Below are 21,398 nucleotides of genomic sequence, written 5' to 3' on the forward strand. Positions count from 1 at the left end.
CTTGCATATGAACAGAACTCCACTTGCAGCGCATGGGCCTGCCTCATCAACAAAAATATATTTAGTGTAAGACGGAAATATAGTATGTCTAAAAAATTTCCAGTTAACATAACACATAAGCCCACCTACTGCATCACTCATTCTTGTTCAAAAAATTGTGCATATCTACGTGCTCGGGGGATAGGCGGGTGCGGAAGCGATTTACAATCAAGCCCACCGAGGAAAAGACTTGTCTGGAACGGAGGTTGCCGGTATAGCCAAGTATTCCAAGTATTAAATGGCATTAGTATACACGTTTAATGAACAATATGTTATTAATATAGCTAATGAATATATTGAATGAACTTAAGGCAAAAATAAAAAAAAATCTCAAAGTCAACTACCCACACCGTTTCGAATAATCAAATATTCGAATTACCGTGCCCATCCCTAGTGCTTGCGGTGTATGGGTTTGCGTGTGCTGTGTGTGTGTGTGTGTGAGCTGCAGGCTGCTTGTCACATGCGCACATGACCAACTTGAGTAACTGGTGCGACAGGCCTGCTATTATAGTAGTAAGATTAGCATCTGACTGGAAGTGTTCAGAAACGTATTATCTTTCCAGGCTGTTGGACTGGAAAACTAAATTAACAGCATATGGAATATTTGAACTGAAATTATCATTTACTAAGCTGAAACGTTAAATAATGGCATTAGCTAGACAGAATTTTTTTCGTATATTGTTTTGCAAGCTCTAGGGATGGACATGGAAACACAAGCAGGTTTATAATGATGATTTATGTATCTGTGACAGTCACTGCATTAGCAATCAAACCAATTTTATGTAATCAATATTAAAACTGTGCACAATAAGATGTAGACGCATCTTATTCGACATTCATAACATAATCAGACTCAGTGGTTTTTAAATGCACTGCAGTGTAAGCCACACCACTGTAGTTGCCAGTGGATGGGAAGACCAGCTCGCTGCCATTCATGCATGTGATTTTAACTGTGGCTGAGTAGGGGAGGTTGATGTCTGCTCGTCCCACTGTCAAATCAACGCTCACGGTCTTTCGTGCCGGGACCGTCACATTGACCTCATCTGATTCGGTTATGGTCTCTGAGGAGTTCATTGTGGACAACAGCACTGCTCCTGTGGTCAAGCTAAATCCACCAGACCCCCCCACCAGTTTCGGGATCCCTGCATGAACAGACATGTTGACGGTGCCCTCCATCTTAGTGGTGGTGCTCCAGGTGGTAGACTTGGTCACAGATCGGCTGTACGCACATTTATGCTCTTGAGCTGCAGTAGTGTCGTTTTGATGAGACAACGTTTTTATATATTCTTTGTTGACCTACATTAAATCACACAGACAGAAAAACACAAAAAATATGCATAATGTTCAGGCAACACACAAAATATACTTAATAACCAGTACAGAAAATATCAAAATATTATTTATTTAGTCTAACATTTAGACTTTAACACTTTATTAATCCCCCGGGGGTGAAATTCAAAAGATTTAAGTGCTGACACTATTTTATTGACCTAATGTGACCTTGGGTGTCTTGAAAGGCGCCTCTAAATTAAATGTATTATTATTATTATTATTATAACTGTCAACCCCATATCAAATGATAATGCTTCTATGGTGGACAAGACTCATCAAGTTGTCCTTTATGGAACGACTAAGTGGGCCAACAAGCATTTGAGCAGAACAAATCTTTCTGAATGTTTCTTTAAAGAAAGCCCCTTGTGACAACTACTGATATAAAAAGGGCTTTATAAAATATGTTTGATTAATATATAAGAGTAATCTGCCCTATGAAAGATAGGGATAAGACATGCTTTTGTTAGTGATAGGAAGGAGGAAAAATACGTGCACATTTCTGTCCTGGGCACAACCTACTACAAAAACAGGTGCTATTCATGCATGAAAATTACTCAATTTCAATAGCTTTTCGGAGTTAATAAAGAAACAGTTAATTGAAATGTATTGGCCCACTTCAGCCAAAATATGGCCTCCTGCCATATTCTGACTCAGGTCTTCCACACATAGCAGCACTCACCTGGGGTGTGTACATGGCCAGGCTGGGATAGGTCATGTCGGTTAGCACAGACGACTTGATGGCGTTGATGAAGAGGAATCCCAAACAGTCGATGTCTGAGCCAGCGTTCCCCTGCAATCCCAGGCAGACTCCAGACCCCACATCGATAGAGTACTCGGTGTTCAGGCCCATGCTAGTCATCTGCTCGAAGAACTCGCGTCCAGAACTCGTCCAGAACCTGATGCCACCCAGTCGTGAGCCGTCATCGTTCCCCCACAGGGACAGCTTGGTGATGCACTCGCCAAGTTCGAACGTAAACTCTTTGAAAGTGACTGAATTTCCAAAGGTCTTCACACGCCCGTCAGTCAGTTCTGCCCGCACAGCTTTGATCTGCCAGCCGCCCACTGCCACTCCAATCTTCTTGAGGGTGGCACCATTGTCACGGCCAGTAAAAGTAAATGAACTGCCTCCCTGTCCACCGATGACTTTCAGTGTAGTCGCCGTGTTCAATAACCTGAAACAGAAATGTACATCAATATATTCATGCATCCTCCAAATGCTTGACAAAATATGCAGACATTTCGACCTGTAAAAGGAAATCAAAGAACAAGATCCAAGGGAGAAAACTTACCAAGAGCCAAAGCTGGCGCCTGATGGTGTATGTATATAAAATAATACGTTATTATAAGTATTATTTTTCTTATAAATAATGTAAGAATAAGTGGATGATTATTATGAAATATTTGTCACCACATTACTTTTCACAATATTCCAATGTTATTTATTTACTCACCAATTGCCTTAATTATTATTTCTTTATGGTGATTGTCAGGTGCATTTCTGAATTATCCAGGATATTAGATTGTTTTAAAATGGGGGTCATGGGAAAGGAAATAAAATGCCTGAAGCACCATATAAAATTATGGATAAGGACATTCTGCAATGTATACTGTCTATAGTATGTAATTAAAAGAATGTTTCATATTTATTCATCTATTTATACATTTTACTTTGACAGCTTTGGTTGTCTGTAAAAACATTAATCATTGAAGATAGTTACTTTGATATTTATTTTAAGATCAAAAGTTGGAGTAACAAGTGATAACATTGCTCCACCATATTCGTTTGTGACATGCAGCCTACTGTATCTTAAAAGGCAATCGAATCAATCAATGTAGTTAATGGTTTTGTTTATGCCCTTGCATGTGGCAAAGGTACGCCTAAAAGAATCGCCTGTACAAAGGCCAAATGGCCATGCACTGTAATGACAAAATTCCATTCCTGGCAAAAAAGTGCCCCACCTAGAATTTTTTACACCAGCCGCCACTGCACATGTATATGTAAATGTATACTATTCAAAGTCGTACAACAGACAGCACCGCCACAGAATCCACACTGACCGCCACAAATTGCGATTTCTTTCCCCCAATGCAAATTGATCTATTCTATATGGTAGTTTTCCCTGTCCAAGCCGCTCTCTTTCCCCCTCCCTCACTCGTTCACAAACTAAAATCATGCGTTGGTCTGCCCCTCCTCTCCACGCATAGACTTCACTAGACCAGTCCCGTCTCCGGCTCAAACACTCAAACGTCTAAGGGAAATGACATGTTCTCATTTCTAATATCAAATCCATCAAGTCACTGGGAGTTGTTTACGCCAGTCAACAGTGCCCGGAGCAGACAGAATGATGACAAGTAGAATAACTATTGAGATTACATACGCATTTTGACCAAAGCTATATCTGAAACATGCAACAGAAACGGATATCCCTCTATCAGAAGTCCCTCCCTCTCTCTACTGCCACTCAACGTGAAAGTCCCGCCCTCTCTCCCACCAAAAACACCCATACAGAGCATGGCGTTCTGTTAGAGAGATGAGCAGGTGGTTTATTGTAAACATATACAAACAAAAAGCAGTTATAGCCTACCCAGAAACATGGTCAGATATTTGTTCCACTTCAGGGCCCTTCTCCGTCCTCTCCACTTCCTCCCCCTCTCTTGTGGAGTCTTTGAAGGTACCCTGGGTTGTAGGGGGGCTAGGGCTGCTGGTCACACCGTCATGACTCTCTGTCACCTCGGTTGGGGTCACGGCATTGGCCCGGGGGGCTTCAGGTGCGAGGGGCTCGTCCTGTTTTGTGTTTTGGCCACGAGGCGGCGACATGTCGTTGGCCTCCTTCTCCTGTTCCTCGTCACTGGAGCGAGCGTAGCTTGTGGTACGCGGCCGCATGGCTCCCATGTCATCCATGGTGGCCTCGGAGACCGGGGAGAGGGTGCCGGCGGTGCGGGGGGCATCGCGGTCTTCATCACCGGGGGCTGACTCACTGCTGGACCCCCGCTGGAAGAGGCAGGTGAGCCTGCCCAACCACTTGAACACTGAGCACGGGGATGGAATCACACACACACACACACACACACACACACACACACACACGCACACGCACAAACGCATGCACGCTCACACACACGCACGTACCCTCACGCAAACACACACACACACACACACACCCATACAGAGATTTAATGTGATGCCTTGTAATTATTTAACACAACTCTGACCTGATTCAGCAGATATAGTGTGTATTTGCATGTGGTCTTTGCAAGCGAGTCAACACTTGTATGACTGTGGGTGTGTGTGTGTGTGGGGGGGGGGTTGTCACTTCCTCTTATGGTCTTTTTTTTTCTTTTTTTTAGTAATGTAATTTATTCAATATTCCTTTATTCAATTTCACTTCTTTTAAAAAGGGATAAACAAATAATCCTGATAAGACAGATGGTTCAGCCTATTCATGCATTATTACTCAAAAGTAGTACATTATTACTTAGTACCCCTATAGCCTCCTCATTAAAATGTTTAGAACATTTCAAACACTAAGTAGGTAGAAGACCAAAAATATACATCAGACCAGTTTAACCACAATCTTGTTACGCTTCAAAGGCTTAACATACATAAGAACATATTAATAAGCCTGATTAGATCATAATAATAGATGTGGTAACACAAACTTCTTCTGGCTGCAAGCCGCTTACACATTAAAACTGTTAACACACAAGGCACACACACACATGCTACTCACTGCGTTGTGGTATGCTCGTGTTGGCCTTGATGAAGAGGAATCCCAAACAGTCGATGTCTGAGCCAGCTTTCCCCTGCAATCCCAGGCAGACTCCAGACCCCACATCGATAGAGTACTCGGTGTTCAGGCCCATGCTAGTCATCTGCTCGAAGAACTCGCGTCCAGAACTCGTCAAGAACCTGATGCCACCCAGACGTGAGCCGTCATCGTTCCCCCACAGGGACAGCTTGGTGAAGCGCTCGCCAGGTTCAAACGTAAACTCTTTGAAAGTGACTGATTCTCCAAAGGTCTTCACACGCCCGTCAGTCAGTTCTGCCCGCACAGCTTTGATCTGCCAGCCGCCCACTGCCACTCCAATCTTCTTGAGGGTGGCACCATTGTCACGGCCAGTAAAAGTAAATGAACTGCCTCCCTGTCCACCGATGACTTTCAGTTTAGTCTTCATGTTCAATAACCTGAAACAGAAATGTACATCAATATATTCATGCATCCTCCAAATGCTCGACAAAAGATGCAGACATTACGAGCTGTAAGAGGGACTCAAAGAACAAGATCCAATGGAGAAAACTTACCGACAACCAAAGCTGGCGGTGTATACATATAAAATATGTTATTATAAGTATTCTTTTTCTTTAAAAGTAAGTAAGAATAAGTGGATCATTATCATGAAATATTTGTCACAACATTACCTTTCACAATAATACAATGTTATTTATTTACTCACCAATTGCCTTAATAGTTATTTCTTTATGGTGATTGTCAGGTGCATTTCTGAATTATCCAGGATATTCGATTGTTTTAAAATGGGGGTCATGGGAAAGGAAATAAAATGCCTGAAACACCATATACAATTATGGAAAAGGACATTCTGCAATATATACTGTCCATAGTATATATATATACTGTATAAAGTACATAAATTATATGGCAGCATTATTGTGTTATTAAAAGAATGTTTAATATTTATTCATCTATTTATACATTTTACTTTGGTTGTCTGTACAAACTATAGTGAATAGTATACATTTACACACACACACACACACACACATGCATACATGCGCGCGCGCGCACACACACGTGTGTGTGTGACATATGTAAATGTATACTATTCAAAGCAGTACAACAGACAGTGGCTAGTAAACTGAGTGTTTAAAGGCACCCAGTGCAACTTTCGAGGCTTAAAAATAAACATTCAATTTCTAGTCTTTTTTACACATAGTAAGTTTCAATAACTCCATACCACTACATACCGACATTTAAGCAGCAAAGATGAGACGTCGTTGTGTGGTGAGAACTGATACAAAATCGATAACAACAACAATGCCGCCATTTTCTTTATTTTTTGTAACCTACAATAAATAAAGCAGGCTTCCAGTCAATGGAAAAATGGCTTCTCCCCACCGGCGATTGTTGTTGTTTACGATTTTCTATCAGTTCTCACCACACAACGACGTCTCATCTTTGCTCCTTGAATGTCGATATGTAATGGTATGGAGTTATTGAAACTTAGTGAGGTCCCCCCTTCACTTTAGGCGTCTTTGAGTGTTATTAATTATTATTATTATTCATGTTTAACCTGTTTTCCTTTTATTCCTAGTCTGTTTTACATAGTTTTGAATGATGACTATATGCTCTGTAAGGTGACCTTGGGTGTCTTGAAAGGCGCCTCTAAATTAAATGTATTATTATTATCATTATTATTACTACGTGTAAAAAAGACTAGAAATTGAATGTTTATTTTTCATTTAATGTTTACATAAAGTTGCACTGGGTGCCTTTAAAGCAGGTTTCAAAAACCTGTCTTGTCACGCTCAATGAAGGAGTGCAATGAATGAACGAGCATGAAAGTTCGCGAATGTTCAAGAACCTTCCTACGTCATTCGACGCGATCGCCTGTTGCCAGGCAGGTTTGGAATTTGTCAACAACTGATGACGTAGGCCGGTACAATTTTAACGTGACAGCGCCACAGAATCAACAATGACCGCCACAAATTGAGATTTTTCTTCCCCCAGCGCAAATTTATCTATTCTATATGGTTGTTCTCCTGTCCAAGCCGTTCTTTCCCCCTCCCTCACTAGTTCACAAACTAAAATCATGCATTCTCATTCCCACGCATAGACTTCACTAGACTAGTCCCGTATCCGGCTAAAACACTCAAACATCTAAGGGAAATCACATTGAGTTTGCAAATGCACACTGCACCATATGTGATCAATTTTAATAAAAAAATGCTAAACTAATTAACACATTAATGATTAATGTTCTCATTTCTAATATCAAATCCATCAAGTCAATTCTAATCACCATTTAAGAAAGTGGGCCTATGGGGCTCGGGATACTGTTGTCACATCGTATAGCATTATGGTTATGAGACACATCTTTCAAAGTTTAGCTATGCTCAGTGTTGGGGAGTAACGGAATAGCCTACATGTAGGCCTATCGGCGTTACGTATTCAGAACACAAATTATAAGTAACTGTATTCTGTTAGAGTTACAATTTAAATAGTTGGCATTTAGATACAGTTACGCCTGATTTCCACCGGGGACGTACGCCCCGCGGAACGGCTGCGAACGCTGCCCTGCGTCAATCCAATAAATAATATATAAAATGGATGTAGCATCCAGGCAGACCTCTGTTATTCCAACTGCATCCAAATGCGCGTCGCCATCTTAGTTTGACTCGTCATAGTTTGACTCCGCCTCATTTCCTTTAACCAAAAAAGGGCATTACGCCCATCTAGGTGACGTACACCGAATTAGCAACATTAGCTAATTATTATTATTATTATAATAATATTATTATTATTATTTCACTCAAGAGGCCGCGCCCCTAATTATTCATACATTTTAACCCCCAATAAAGTAAAAACTAGCCTCCTAAAAAAAATGTCACACCCTCATTGTTTTCATGGAGATATGAACTAAACATACTGGCTAGAATGTTTTTTTTGGACCAGGCTGTAAATAGGTTTAATAAGACTGAAAACGACCTGTTCAACATGTGAGTCAACGAAGAATTGCTCCCTTTTGGTACTACCTCGTAGTTGCCATAGATATAGATATATTAATATAATATATCTATGAATCTGACACCCACACCGGCCGTGTTAAGGGCCAATAAAGATCATTATTATACATTAGTCAGTAGTCACGTCTGTGGATACATTTGAATGCAGTCTCCCCCCCCAATTTTTTCATGCCACATTCTGCTTTGCATCTTCAAAGACTGATTCAGCCACCATTTGTCGACTAGAATACTTGTAGTATGCGTTATAATCGATCAATGCGCAAAAATATGACCAGACCATAGCGTCCACCATCGCTCAGTCATGATGGAGAACGTACCAGCAGCCAGCAGCGGAGTAGCGCCCGAAGTGATCCTGAGCCACGCCCACCAGGCCTACAGCTATTGGCTGCCGCGGAGGCTACGTGCCTCAGCAGAATCCCACGTGCTGCTCCTGCTGGTGACGCGCATTCAAGATCAAGATGGCAGCCTCCGTGTGTCGGTGTTACGAGGTTAGACGACAACATGTCATTCATTGCCGTTTTAGTTGATTTAACACATGTGCTTCACGTTGACAAGCGTATTAGTCCTACTTGTTTAGTGAAGGCATCTATGTTTTGATGGACACTGTGTTTATTAATAGCTCATTTTAGACCTATTGATCAGATCACAGGAGGCCAGATTACATTTTAATTCCGGTTTTAAATGTAGTCATGTAGTGTTCATGTTCTTGGTGCTCTGATTGTATGCCAATATAGATTTCATGGTAGTTTTCCGTCCCGTGTACCTTTTCGACATTGTGTCCCAAACTTCAGTGATGTGATTGCGTGTGGCTTCGACATGCTGTAACATATGAATGCTTCAATGGTGGTGACAGCAACAGTGACATGACTGGCTTATGCGTTTCTTTGCAGCTCGTCGGCAGACGTGTACTGACCTTGTCCTCACGTTCTCTTGGCTCCTCGCTCGGAAGGATTGATGCCTACAGTCCCCGCACAGCTCAGAGTCAAGATGTCCAGGTATTTGTCAAATGCCCTGGTTATGTGATTGTTCAACTGTTACATACGAACCAGGAATGATGAGCTGTGAAAATACTGGAATAGCTGATGCAGTTTTCTAAAGCGACTTGCTTACATATCCAGGTGAGTTTCACATAAGGAGTCAGAACGGTGCTGAAGGATTCCTACTAGTTGGCTGCAGTCATTGTTGATTCAACCCATTTCATTTTGCTTTGGGAGTCGAACACTGCAACTAAACCACTGTTAATTAAGCACTTTAAATGCACTGTGTCTTTGCACTACTTTTGTGTTTATTGAGGTCTGTAACTTTTCTTGTGTTTCTCTTCTAAATTGTAGAATTGTATTGTTGAAGGGATCCTGAGACAACAGCATTTCATTGCAGTTGGTTTAATTGTTGTGAATGCGACAAATATCTTGAATAACAGCCACATCCTGTGTTTAAAAATGATGCATCTTAAAATTAAGTCATTAAAGTTGACTGCCAGTCTGCAAATGTTTTTTATTAATATGCTGGTCCTTGAACAAAATAGGTTGGGAACCCCTGATTTTGGTAAAGATTTGTTATTGTATATCTAGAACCCCATCACCCGATCCATCCATTGTATTCCCTGTGAAGGTGCGCCATGCCTCAGGTCGGAAGGGGTTCTTCGGGGAGTTTGTGGAGAACTTACGGCAGGAGTTCGGTAAGAACCAGGAGATGAAGGACAACATCAAGAAGTTCAGAGACGAGGCCAAGAGACTAGAGGAGTCCGACGCCCTCCAGCAGGCCCGGAGGAAATATGTACGCATTCTGATTTACAGTATGGATTCATAATAGGAACATGGTCAAACAGTAACTAATTCAACTTGAATCAATGGTAATAAATTAGGTTTAATTCAATCTATTTGTGTTTTTTTTACCTTTTTAGAAAACAATAGAATCTGAGACTGTGAAGACATCGGAGGTGTTCAAGAAGACTTTTGGTTCTTTTAGTGAAACGGTGAAAGAGGTAAGCTTGCTATCTGCTACATCTTGAGTACATTTGCTCAGTATCACTGTTCAATAGCAAAGTGATTACTTATTAACAGGCCATGAAAGGGCTTTTGACTACCTTATGAATCAAAGTTTATGTGTGTTGCTTTGTGTGTGTCTGTGTCTGTGTAGGGTCTGGAGGAGGTCAGTCGCACAGACCTGGGTAAGAAGATCAAGGAGGGGGTGGAGGAGGCGGCCAGGACAGCCAAACACTCGGCCGAGTCTGTCTCCAAGGGAGGGGAGAAGCTGGGCTCCACGGGAGCCTTCAGGGCCATCTCCCAGGTCAGATCTCACTCACCTTAAGAGATTACTCTGCCTACTGCTTTCCTAGCGGCAGCTCCTCAATACCTGTTTGTGTCAAGCAAACACAGTTTGTTTACGAGGGTTTGAATAAGTACCTTTTGGAAGATGTTTTGTTGTGGTCATAACAGTATTACATCAGCATGTCACTTTAGCTCCTATGCGTTTCTGATGGAATTCCACTTTTCTGGATGCATGTATTTATACGTCCTGGCACTTAAAAATAGTACTTAGCAATGTGTAGCGTCTTATCTTAGCCATCTTGTTGTATACGGGGAATGGGTAACCTAGCAACTGTTAGTGCTTAGTAGGGATGCACCGAATATTCGGCCACCGAAAATGGCCCAAAACATAATTTTCGGTTTCGGCCGAAGGAGTAAAAAGGCAGAAAAAAAATACACAAACATTTTTATTTTTGATTAAAATTATCGAGCTGTTTTTTAACTTTGAACGTAAGTTGACATTTGTTTCATACGCCCCACCTAGTCGGGACGTATGCAACAAGTGTTTCAATCGTCCCGACAGCGACTACTGACAACCTTTTTACCTCTAAACTTCAAAATTCTGACATTGCACACTTTAGCACAGGTTTAAGTACTAATTCATCTGTTGTATATTATTATGGCATGAAGCAAAGAACACAACTATTTATTACAAAAAAAATACCGCAAGAAGGATTTTACTTGGCGCTCTCGAAAACATGAACGTAGTGTCGTCATTTATTTAAAGGTATATTGTTCTTAAATTCTTGCTATAAGGTCTGCTGGAATGTTGGAAAACGTTCAGTATTAAATTAATATTTTGTATCAAATTTGTAATTGATTATTTTTATTGAAAAGCAAGACCAAAAAGTTTATAAAGGACATTTAATTGTTTGATTTATTCAATGGTGAAAAATTAAAGCAAAATGAATGAAAAACAGCAAAAGCCACATTCGGTATTCGGTTTCGGCTTTCGGCCTTCGGCCAACTGTTTCAGTATATTCGGTCTATATTTGGCCATGAATTTTCATTTCGGTTCATCCCTAGTGCTTAGCCCTTGAATATCTTTAGCTTACGGACAGCGATACATTGTTGTTTCTCTTCCTTCTGACAAATGTACTTATTGTAAGTCGCTTTAGATAAAAGCGTCTGATAAATGCCCTGAATTTAAATATCCATATATGCCCATATTAGTGCAGAGACACACACTTCCTGTGGGTTTTGGTCCTTGTTCAAGCTGTGGGTCCAGGAGCCGGTTCTAAGCGGCGGGTTGTGGTGTCTGTTTTGTGCAGGGCATGGAGAGCATGAAGAAGGAGATGGACATAGTGGATGATGGCACCTACAGAGCTCCGCCTCAGCTCAGGAAGAGGAGCGAGTTCTCCTCCAAGCCGGGGGACAATGACACCAGGGTGTTTGAGGCCAACGAGTGAGTAGTTGTTATGATCACCACACCATGTAACCCTAGCCTCCTGACCTCCCCTGGAGAGTCTTCAATGATTCTTCTTCACGATTATTTGGTGTATGCATTCACGTCAATGCATTTCTGCTAGTAGGGATTTTGTAATGGCCAAGTTACCCAACTAACATCTGCCCCAGCTAACGCTGGTTGTACACGTGGGTCAGGATTTGCTCGACAGAACACGTCTGCATGACTGTGCAGTCATGCAGACGTCAGAAATTACTAAAATGTGGTCAATTAAAAATGTAAACAGTAGGTACAATATTAAAGGAGAGTAGGAAACAAGCTAACAGGAGGTACCACCAGTGCTGCAGTAATATATTGGAGACAATGGAGGCCACTTAAAATGCTTTATGATTGTTATAGAAAATCAATTCGTTTGATCAATGTGCACATTGTTGTTAGAGAACCCCTCTTCTTTCATATAATGCATAAAAGGATTCAGAGAGTATAATATCGTGTTGGATATTTGTTAGATCTTAATCATTTGCCTAACTTGTACACTTTAAATACCTAAACCCAGAACTTGCAATAACTTTGCACTTTATCTACATTTGTTTATTTGGTTTATTATTAATCAACTTTATTATGAATCCAATACGGCCAATGTCCCCGCATGGGGATCAATGAAGGGTTGTGGTGGTTTAAACGGGCCGGTGCTGCCTGTGTGGTCGGCGTGCTGATGAAGCTGCTCTCCATGTGTGTCAGGGAGGCCCTGGGCGTGGTGCTCCACAAGGACTCAAAGTGGTTCCAGCAGTGGAAGGACTTCAAGGACAACAACGTGGTGGTCAACCGTAAGGAGCTCCTTATTCCACCGCCATGACAAGCTATTATCGTGTGATGTCATCTGCTGCCAGGGCCCCGTTTACTAGAGAGATTGAACGTTTTGAAGAGTGATTAAAAACTTGCGTAAACATGGCCAAAGAGTGAGGTGTAAGTCTATTTAGGGACAGCAGGGGGCGCTGGAGTCCTTACAATAGAGCTGAAACCACGCAACTGATGCAACCTAAGTTTCTCTGAGCTTGACGTGAACTCCACATGAACCCAGGAAGTCCTTTTGTCCAATATTTTTCCAAATTCTTAATCGAATCAGTCCTCATTAAATAATCGGCCTGTAGCTTAAGGGATGTGTATGTTTCTGTCTCCAGGGTTCTTCGAAATGAAGATGAAGTACGATGAGAGTGACAATGCGCTGATCCGAGCGAGCAGGGCTGTGACGGACCGGGTCACGGACCTCATGGGTGAGGCCTGCTCCCTAATACCTGGGACCTCCCCATCTGGGGCCCCCCCATCTGGGGCCCACATACAGACCCTGATGAATACCCTCTGAATACCTTGAGCTATAGTTACAATTCCTATATTTGATTCAATAACGCCTTTGTTATGGATTGTAATATCTTCTTATTCACGTACATGTCTAGTTCCTGAGGATTTCCATTGTTGAAATTAGGCGGATGGCCACACCTAGATGCACAGGAATGTATGAAATAGAAGTCAACCATAAAGTAACTGAACATAGTAACATACACAAAACATGCTTTCTTATGCTGATTGGCTGAAGGAGTTCGTCAGTCAAGGCAAGTACTCCCGCCCACTGTAATCGAAGTGGTCCAGAGTGATCTATGTAGTGAAACAGAACGTGAGGTCACGTGATCAGGGTGGTCTCCAGGCTAACAGAACTTGTTTAAGTATAGTATAAGTATTGTGCAAATATACAATCGTATGGAATAGAGGAATTTAAGTATCGTCACATTTTCTGCTCTGAGCTTGAATAATTAGTCATCATAATTAGTTGCAGTGCATTGAAATGTGAATATGCATCGCCTCCGTTTGTTTTTTCTGAACTGTATTGCTATATCCCATTGTTAAAATCAACTTTGTAGATCCAGGTTGAAATGTGATCAAATACAGACATTTGTAAATATACAGGAAAATCCCCACAGGTGGACTTTTCTCCAAGACGGAGATGTCCGCGGTGTTGACGGAGATCCTGAAAGCCGACCCCAGCTTTGACAAGGACGCCTTCCTCCGGCAGTGCGAGAAGGACATCATCCCCAACATCCTGGAGGTTCGACCGCCCCTCGGCCTTTCATTATCGTACACACACTCACGCACACAGCTCTAATGACAGGGGCGCCGGGACTAATCGCCCATCAATCTCCTGGCTGTGTGTGTTTCTCTCTCCATTGGTAGGCTCTTGTCCGTGGCGAGTTGGATGTGCTGAAAGACTGGTGCTATGAAGCGGTAAGTGTGTGTGTGTGTGTGTGCTCTGTACAGGTCTCGCACTACAGCAACCTTTGCTTGTCTTTATTGTTTGCTCGTGGTGCTGTCAAACCTGTTTCTCTACAGTATATCCTTTCTGTTCAAAGATCTGAGTGGAACGTCAAATAGCTTTCTCAAACTTCCTCGACCGTCATGTGTACATTGTTTTTCTCGCTCCGTGAAGAGTTGTGTAAAATATCAAAATTTGTAGAATAGTTTGAAACGCAACATATAATTAAAATCAACCTTGTAGATAAAAGAAATGTATAAATAAAAAAATGTCATTCAAATGTTTTTTTTTAATTGAGTGCTAAAATGCTATAGGCTGAATTCATTTTTCTCTCTGTTTTCCGCAGACTTACAGTCAGCTGGCTCACCCCATCCAGCAGGCCAGAGCTCTGGGCCTGATGTTCCAGTCCAAGATCCTTGATATCGACAACATAGATGTAAGCCCCACAACACACACTTAAGCTTTGAACACAACATGGTTTTCACCTTATTGCAGCCAACATGAATCCATGTATGTGGGCTGTTTCCCTCAATATGTGTTTGTTTGTTGGCGTGTAGCTTGCCATGGGGAAGATCATGGACCAGGGACCCGTGCTGATTATCACCTTCCAGGCGCAGGTCGTCATGGTGATCCGAGGCCCCAAAGGAGATCTCGTGGAAGGGGATCCGGTCAGTAGAACCTGATTATTACCCCAGCATGGGGAACTGATTACATTCTGAGCCGCAAAATACCAGGAAGTAAACATTCCTGTCATGGGCGACAACGCTGAAGAACATATGTGTTGTTTTGTTTTTTTATCCGTTATCCTGTTTCCCAGTTTTGATTTGATTGTGTGTCATTATCCTGGGGTCAGGAGGAGTGCCGGCCTCGGTGGAACCTTCCCCTCGGGGGTTGTGACTAATACCGCCACGCCGCTCGGGTCCAGCTCAAGAGGCTCGTAGCCGTAGTGCCACACATCCATAAGACTCAGGCTTTCATCTGCCCGACTAAAGTCTGGCGATGTGAAACTCAAACAGCAAAAGACTTGATAAATAATAATATATAATATATTTCATTCATTTATATTCAATAAATGAATGAAATGAGCTCGACTCGGGTCACCTGTACCTGCGCTGTGTCTTCTGCAGGTTTATGACTGCTCTTAAACTGGGGGCTTGTGACCGTGTGATGCTGACGCTCTCTCTCTCTCTCCCCCCCAAGGAGAAGGTGATGAGGATGATGCACGTGTGGGCGTTGTGCCGGGACCAGGAGGAGCTGAACCCCAACGCAGCCTGGAGGCTCCTGGACATGTCGGCCTCCAGCACGGAGCAGGCCCTGTAGAGGAGAAGGAGCTGCGTACACACACACACACACTGACACACTGACACACACACACACACACACACTGACACACACACTGACACCGACACACAGACAGAAGGCACAGTGACGGGGATGGCGTATGCTCAACAAGAAGGTGGACTGGAAGGACGTGGATGTAGAATCCATGCTCTGGCGCTAACAAAACTCTGACCAGCTCACACACACACACACACACACACACACACACACCCCTTCCCGCCAGACTCATGGCTGCGTGAGAGCGTTGGTACGCATCATTTTTGATTTCAGAAAAGAAAAGTCCATGTGCTGGACCACATGCAAGCATGAGAACATGTACGTGCCACGGGAAGCCATGTTACATCATGTGTGTGTGTGTGTGTGTGTGTGTGTGTGTATGCACATACACCATCAAACGTCTTTCTATGGTTGGAATGTGTTTTTTGCAGGCTTCCTAGTTGTGTGTGTGTCTGTGGTGCTTTCAATAGGAACCCTATTTATTTTACAATCGACCATGACATGCCTCTGCAAGGGACGATAGTTCTAGGCTCTCCTGGCCAGCATGAGGTCCATCCCACGAAGGACATGAAGACAGCATCAAAGACTGGATGTGTGGACCAGATAGAGCTGCCATTTACCTAAAGGCCAAAACAGACAACCTGCGCTAGCCTATATGTATGTTTTATTGTCTTGCACGATCCAGGCAAGATGTGTGTATTCCGTTTTAGCTCTAGATCGTCGTAGCTTGTCTCATATTAATATAGACTCTTCTCTACTCCTTGTAAATATACAGTATGTGAGGTATGCGTCTGTTGCATGCCGACAACAACAAGCGGCCCTCAGCTACCTGAACTAATTTACTGGTTCACATGATCCACGTAGTTCTTTCTAATTCAGTGTTGTCTCATCTCTGGTTCAGTTGCTCATGGCAAAGGCTGGGACCTAAGATGAGAACATGTATTTGATTCTTTTTTTTTTATATATATATATTGTTTTTGTATTCGGTTTTATCCATTGAACAATTTCTGTAATCATTCTAATTCAGACACCAGGTGAAATTTCTTCTGCCAACATTTCAAATGTCCTCATTTGCATTTGTGAAAACTATGTGAAAGATATTATTGAACATTATGCATCTTAATGAACATTGAGAGTGGCTATAATGGCAATAGCTGCTGACATAGTTTCAGGAAAGAGATCTGGCAGTTCTATGTGAATGCAGACATTATTTAGCATATTGATCTATGACGGAAATGTAAGTTGATCCTTGTACTTCATGGAAGCCTGACAAGTCATATTAATGTATTGAGTCCACTGTGTATAGCTACTGGTCCACTCTGCCCATTGTTTACATAGAGTGAAGAAAGTGCAGATACGACAGCTGAACGTACAATTAGGGCCTTTCAGCATACTTAAGCAGTAGGACATTGTGTATTGCTTGGTGGGGATAGTTCATCTTTCGTTGTATTTTTATTGCATTCCGAATGTATCTGTTTTCACTGGTTAGATGTATTACCTGGAAGAATGCTAAAGCAGGTGTTGTTTAAAGGGGGTTTACCATGAAATAAGCAGTGGTTCTGTACAAAAGAAATATTTTAATTTATATAACAGATTTAGTTAAAAGAATATCGAACATTTCCATTTTTCGATAATTCTTTGTAGAAAAAAAGCTGATTCTGTGATATTGTAGATAACGTTTGAGTTACTTGCCATACAAGACTTGTCAAAGGCTGTCTTTCATCCTGTCTTTCATTTCATCAAGTAAGCGGTCGGCTCATATTGTATTTCCATATCCTCATTCTTTCTAATTATTTGCTGTAAATAAAGAAGACTATTATAATATCAAGTCTCGTGGTTTTCTCAATGTGTGCTGCGTTTGGCTGCTTGTAATGGGAGTGTAAACACACACAACACAAGTTAAATCCCTGACATGCTTTAATATATGTGCATGGATCCAGCCTTCGAAGCGGCTTGATAAACGTATGGATTTGTCAGTATATCGCTGACGGATAAAGCTTTAAATAACACGCAGCCATAGATTGACTCACTATACCCAGGACACGTTCTACTGCTGCTGTCTGTCCTGACTCCTGATTAATGAACGGTCACTTCCTTATCTAACATGCTTCAGCCTATGAAGAAGACCCTTCTTTCTAAGAAAGATGGAAGATTAAACTTATAAATACGATTGGTATTTATTAAGAAAGTTAACAAATACCAAGATGCACAAATTAAATCTGATTTTAAATCATTACACCCACTGAATCACCCAAATTCTGCTCTGTATCAAAATAGATGACGTCTTCCTATTTTATGTTTTTACTTATCCGCACTGTTACTAAAATGTGATGTTGTCATTGCTGTTCCCCCATGCTGATGAAAGAAGCGCTATTCAGTGTCCAGTGTTGAGTTGTGATGTTTGCTGACGCTAGAAGATGTGACATTAACTGCTCACACATCCTCCACCTGAAAAACACGCAGAAGAAACATGCTCCGGTCTGCTCCATCAAACCGACCCCTCTATTATTAGTTCCATAATTATAAGGATAAGGAGATCCCAAAGCTCTTGACTACACAACCCTCACATTGTGTTCGGCTGACTGATTGTGTTTTGTGCATCAGCACTAAAGATGTAGTGGGCAAGGCTTTAGTGTCAGAGCTATTGTGTTCACCATCTGCCAGAGGATATCATCACAGTACAGCTCTACATTATGCTGTGGTTACTGTCTGCCATTAAAACACAATGGGTCATCTAATACTCTTTTAAGGGCGTCTAGACTAATGCAGCCAGTTTAAAATGAATTATCCAACTTTCATAGATTAACCGAAATTTTTTTGCAGACTGTGATATTGTCCGTGCTACTTGATGGTTACAACATTATTATTATTATTATTATTAACCTTTATTATTTACCCAGGCAAGCAAATTAAGTGTGTGTGTGTGTGTGTGTGTGTGTGTGTGTGTGTGTGTGTGTGTGTGTGTGTGTGTGTGTGTGTGTGTGTGTGTGTGTGTGTGCGTGCGTGCGTGCGTGCGTGCGTGCGTGCGTGCGTGCGTGCGTGCGTGCGTGCGTGCGTGCGTGCGTGCGTGCGTATGTGTGTGCAAGAGAGAGAGAGAGTTTGTGTGTTAAAGCTAGGTACTGTTTGTGTAGTTAAATATGTTTAAGAGTTAGTATGGTTGTATGGTATGGTTTGGGTGGCTACTTTCCGCTGCGAACCCTAGCAGCGTAAAGTAATAGGGTTATTGTAGGGCTTTGTATGTTGATATGTTTTAGTCAAGTTGTTTCTGCAATGTCCACAGGCTAACTCTCGTTTTTACTACAGCTGCAACCCAACTTGAACACACACACACACACGCACGCACACACACACACACACACACGCACACGCACACGCACGCACACACACACACACACACACACACACACACACACACACACACACACACACACACACACGCACACACACACGCACACACACACACACACACACACACCCACACACACAGACTACACAGGCACTAATGTTATGTTACTTAATTACCCATTTTTCCCTCCACTTCCGAGGAGCCTTGCTGTATCCCCTCCTCTTACATAACGCTGGAAACGCACATGGCCCCCGGGCAGCGGCCCAGCCTCCAACCCATTATGGTGATTGTCCGCCCGGGGACTCCCTCAGCGTGACTCGCCCGCTCGACCCTTGTCAAACAGAGACTACTTAGCGCGCTCACTTTCCACATCAAGTTGGAATGTCCTCCTGCTCTTGATTCTCGTTCTCTCTGTGGATCGCAGCTCTCCAGAACCGCTGAACCTCTCAACGCGTCTATGGTCGGTAGGATTCAGACGCAGCACACTTGGACCGATGCCAGGGCTCGCTGGGCTGGATGGAGGCTGGGTGGAGGCTGGATGAAGGCTGGGCGGAGGCTGGATGGAGGCGCTGTCCATGGTCCTGCTCACTTTCTCATCCTGCATTAGAGATAGACATTGAATGAAACACAGTGTTTTTTTGTTATTTGCATTTTTTTTCCAACTGCAAGGTGTTCTCAAGGTATGTTTTGCAATGATTATTCAATTAATTGAGTGTTGAGTTCTCCATTTAATTCTTATTTTTGGATTTTAACAAAACAGGTAGGCTAGCCTCAATGGTTAAAAACGTTTGGATTTGTCCCCCTGAACTTTTGCAAGTTATTATACGGTAGTTCTACTATCTAGGCCTGTATCTCAGCAGACTGGCTCCTGTATACTCTTTGTTTTGGTCAAGTGGCCCTATACGATCTAAAGTAAGCATCTTAATGTGTAGCAGACCGAAGCTTCCCCGAAGGTTGATTCTCAGGGCCCCCCCTGGGACCCCTTCCTCCCGGGGGGTGTAGGTCCGTGTGAGTGGTCTGCTGAAGGGGCCCCGTGTCCCTGGACGAGTGAACCGTGAAATGAACCGGGCCGAAATAACAACGCTTTCTGTTATCGTTGATGGTTCTAGACTGTTGGTATTTCATCACCTCCTCGGGTATCGTCTCATCTGTGTTTGATAGACTCGAACAACCTCTAATAAATCCCTTCTGAATCTGATGCAGTGAAAACACATAATTCGTTGAAAAAATAAGCAATTTTAGGAACTGGGTGCAACTTCAAATCTGTAATTGTACTTATTTATTTCTGATCTTTATACTCGCTTTCCCTCTGATGCACACACTGGGGTTTCCTCTCAGTGAGTCTTCCTCATGAGGGCGCAGTGTATTTCAAATAGTCAGAACAGGGATTATTGTAGTTATTGAAACACAAAGACTGGCAGGGCGAGTTCATACATTGCAAGCTTCCTAACAGTGGCATAGATATAGATCTACATTAACGTTAGGAAAATAAAAGTATTGTAGCCTACATTTCATCAGCATTCGAGCCGCTCTCAGAGATATAGGCCTATTATAACGTCTCCTGTGTTTCTTTGTGTCAAGGTGCTGGACCTCCTTGTGTGGAGCTTCATTATTCTCCTGTTTATGTTCCTGTAGAGAACCATTATCGCATTAACACCATTACACCAGGAGGACCAATGGTTCCTGGAGAGAACCATTATTGCATTAACACCATTACACCAGGACCTTCCATCCGTGTAGAACCAGCACGGCCATTTCATAATAGTTGCTGAGCCGGTCAGATTTTCTTTATTGTCTCCTCTTTCTCCATTAAAGCTGAGCTGAGCTTTGCTCCCCCCCCCCACGCTGAGAGCGAATGAGCTATTAACGAGCCTTCACAAGAAGAGGAATCCTCCTGAAATAGATTGTGCTGACCGCGGGACCCGGCCCATTCACGGTTCTCCCGCCGTTATGCTGGCGTGAAGATGACCAACACTCAATGTTTTGAAATGTATTCTGTTTTCAATTGTGTAGTGGTTTATGGAAGAGGGGATCAGGATTATGCAAACAGAAAAAGTTAGAAGGAAGTGGACAGGAGAGTGGTTAGAACTTTAAGTGCATGTTGTTTGTGTACAGTATCTGAGAGCAACATCACATTAACTCTGTAGGCCTATTTCCTCTTCATTTTCTCTTATTCGCATTATTTCCTAAAGGTTCGAGGTGCACCGATACAATGGATGAAGAACAGAAGTGGATGTAGGGACGGTGAAGAGTTATTTCCTTTACACCATGTTCCATTTGACAAGAACAATCTACCAAAGCAACATGCTTTGACAGTTGTGTTATAAAATAGTACCATCAAATTACACCTTCACAGTCAACCTCACCTGACAGGGTTAAGAACAACCACACAGATCCATGACCGCCGTCCTGGAGCACCTTAACCGAAGCTCTGTCCCTGCGGTCTGGTAAACGGTGGGCACAGTCTCAAACAGTAGCCCTCGGCAGCGCCTCAGTGTTGCGTCGTGTGCGTCGTGTGTATTGTTTGTGCCGTGTGTGTTATCTCCTCCATACGACGGGAA

General features: G+C 42.6%; 3 protein-coding genes across 12 annotated transcripts in view; 2 read left to right on the plus strand and 1 right to left on the minus strand.

Moving 5' to 3' along the window:
• Positions 1 to 278: 278 nt before the first annotated feature.
• LOC132463413 (aerolysin-like protein) lies at positions 279 to 8,493 on the minus strand. Of its 3 annotated transcripts, none has more exons than XM_060059562.1 (5): positions 8,452 to 8,493; positions 5,103 to 5,557; positions 3,957 to 4,401; positions 2,051 to 2,543; positions 279 to 1,335 (listed from the first exon to the last, which is right to left on the minus strand). In XM_060059562.1, the coding sequence occupies exons 2-5, from the start codon at positions 5,545 to 5,547 to the stop codon at positions 865 to 867; spliced, it is 1,854 nt and encodes a 617-aa protein (XP_059915545.1). In that variant the 5' UTR covers positions 5,548 to 5,557; positions 8,452 to 8,493; the 3' UTR covers positions 279 to 864. The 3 variants fall into 3 exon arrangements, with proteins under 3 accessions (XP_059915545.1, XP_059915544.1, XP_059915546.1); XM_060059561.1 differs by lacking the exon at positions 8,452 to 8,493 and adding an exon at positions 7,738 to 7,825; XM_060059563.1 differs by lacking the exon at positions 8,452 to 8,493 and adding an exon at positions 5,827 to 5,850.
• Positions 8,494 to 8,523: 30 nt separating this feature from the next.
• On the plus strand, positions 8,524 to 17,312 carry LOC132463414 (mitochondrial import inner membrane translocase subunit TIM44-like). Of its 3 annotated transcripts, none has more exons than XM_060059565.1 (14): positions 8,524 to 8,622; positions 9,025 to 9,129; positions 9,746 to 9,910; positions 10,038 to 10,118; positions 10,274 to 10,423; positions 11,715 to 11,848; positions 12,590 to 12,675; positions 13,030 to 13,122; positions 13,825 to 13,949; positions 14,075 to 14,125; positions 14,500 to 14,589; positions 14,711 to 14,821; positions 15,354 to 15,484; positions 15,519 to 17,312. In XM_060059565.1, the coding sequence occupies exons 1-13, from the start codon at positions 8,593 to 8,595 to the stop codon at positions 15,471 to 15,473; spliced, it is 1,341 nt and encodes a 446-aa protein (XP_059915548.1). In that variant the 5' UTR covers positions 8,524 to 8,592; the 3' UTR covers positions 15,474 to 15,484; positions 15,519 to 17,312. The 3 variants fall into 3 exon arrangements, with proteins under 3 accessions (XP_059915548.1, XP_059915549.1, XP_059915547.1); XM_060059566.1 differs by having other exon boundaries at positions 15,529 to 17,312; XM_060059564.1 differs by having other exon boundaries at positions 15,354 to 17,312.
• A 1,770-nt stretch (positions 17,313 to 19,082) lies between these two features.
• Positions 19,083 to 21,398, plus strand: part of LOC132463415 (cortexin-1) — a 4,537-nt gene continuing 2,221 nt past the window's right edge. For 3 of the 6 annotated variants that reach the window (XM_060059568.1, XM_060059570.1, XM_060059571.1), the window contains exons 1-2: positions 19,085 to 19,517; positions 21,030 to 21,398. The exon at positions 21,030 to 21,398 is cut by the window's right edge and continues 700 nt beyond it. The gene's annotated coding sequence lies outside the window, so the exon portion shown is untranslated. Of the gene's footprint in view, positions 19,518 to 21,029 lie in introns of all 6 variants that reach the window. The other 3 variants (XR_009527020.1, XR_009527021.1, XM_060059567.1) reach the window with 2 other exon arrangements.

Source organism: Gadus macrocephalus, chromosome 8, assembly GCF_031168955.1.
Source record: "Gadus macrocephalus chromosome 8, ASM3116895v1".
In the NCBI taxonomy this organism is placed as follows: domain Eukaryota; kingdom Metazoa; phylum Chordata; class Actinopteri; order Gadiformes; family Gadidae; genus Gadus; species Gadus macrocephalus.

Excerpts from the sequence above, each read along its gene's own strand:
- LOC132463414 (XM_060059564.1), top strand. The coding sequence starts at position 8,593 with ATGGCAGCCTCCGTGTGTCGGTGTTACGAG. Across the intron at positions 10,424-11,714 it reads CCTTCAGGGCCATCTCCCAG|GGCATGGAGAGCATGAAGAA; the intron begins GTCAGATCTCAC and ends TGTTTTGTGCAG. Across the intron at positions 12,676-13,029 it reads CAACAACGTGGTGGTCAACC|GGTTCTTCGAAATGAAGATG; the intron begins GTAAGGAGCTCC and ends TTCTGTCTCCAG.
- LOC132463413 (XM_060059562.1), bottom strand. The coding sequence starts at position 5,547 with ATGAAGACTAAACTGAAAGTCATCGGTGGACAGGGAGGCAGTTCATTT. Across the intron at positions 4,402-5,102 it reads CACGAGCATACCACAACGCA|TGTTCAAGTGGTTGGGCAGG; the intron begins GTGAGTAGCATG and ends CCCCGTGCTCAG. Across the intron at positions 1,336-2,050 it reads TGGCCATGTACACACCCCAG|GTCAACAAAGAATATATAAA; the intron begins GTGAGTGCTGCT and ends GATTTAATGTAG.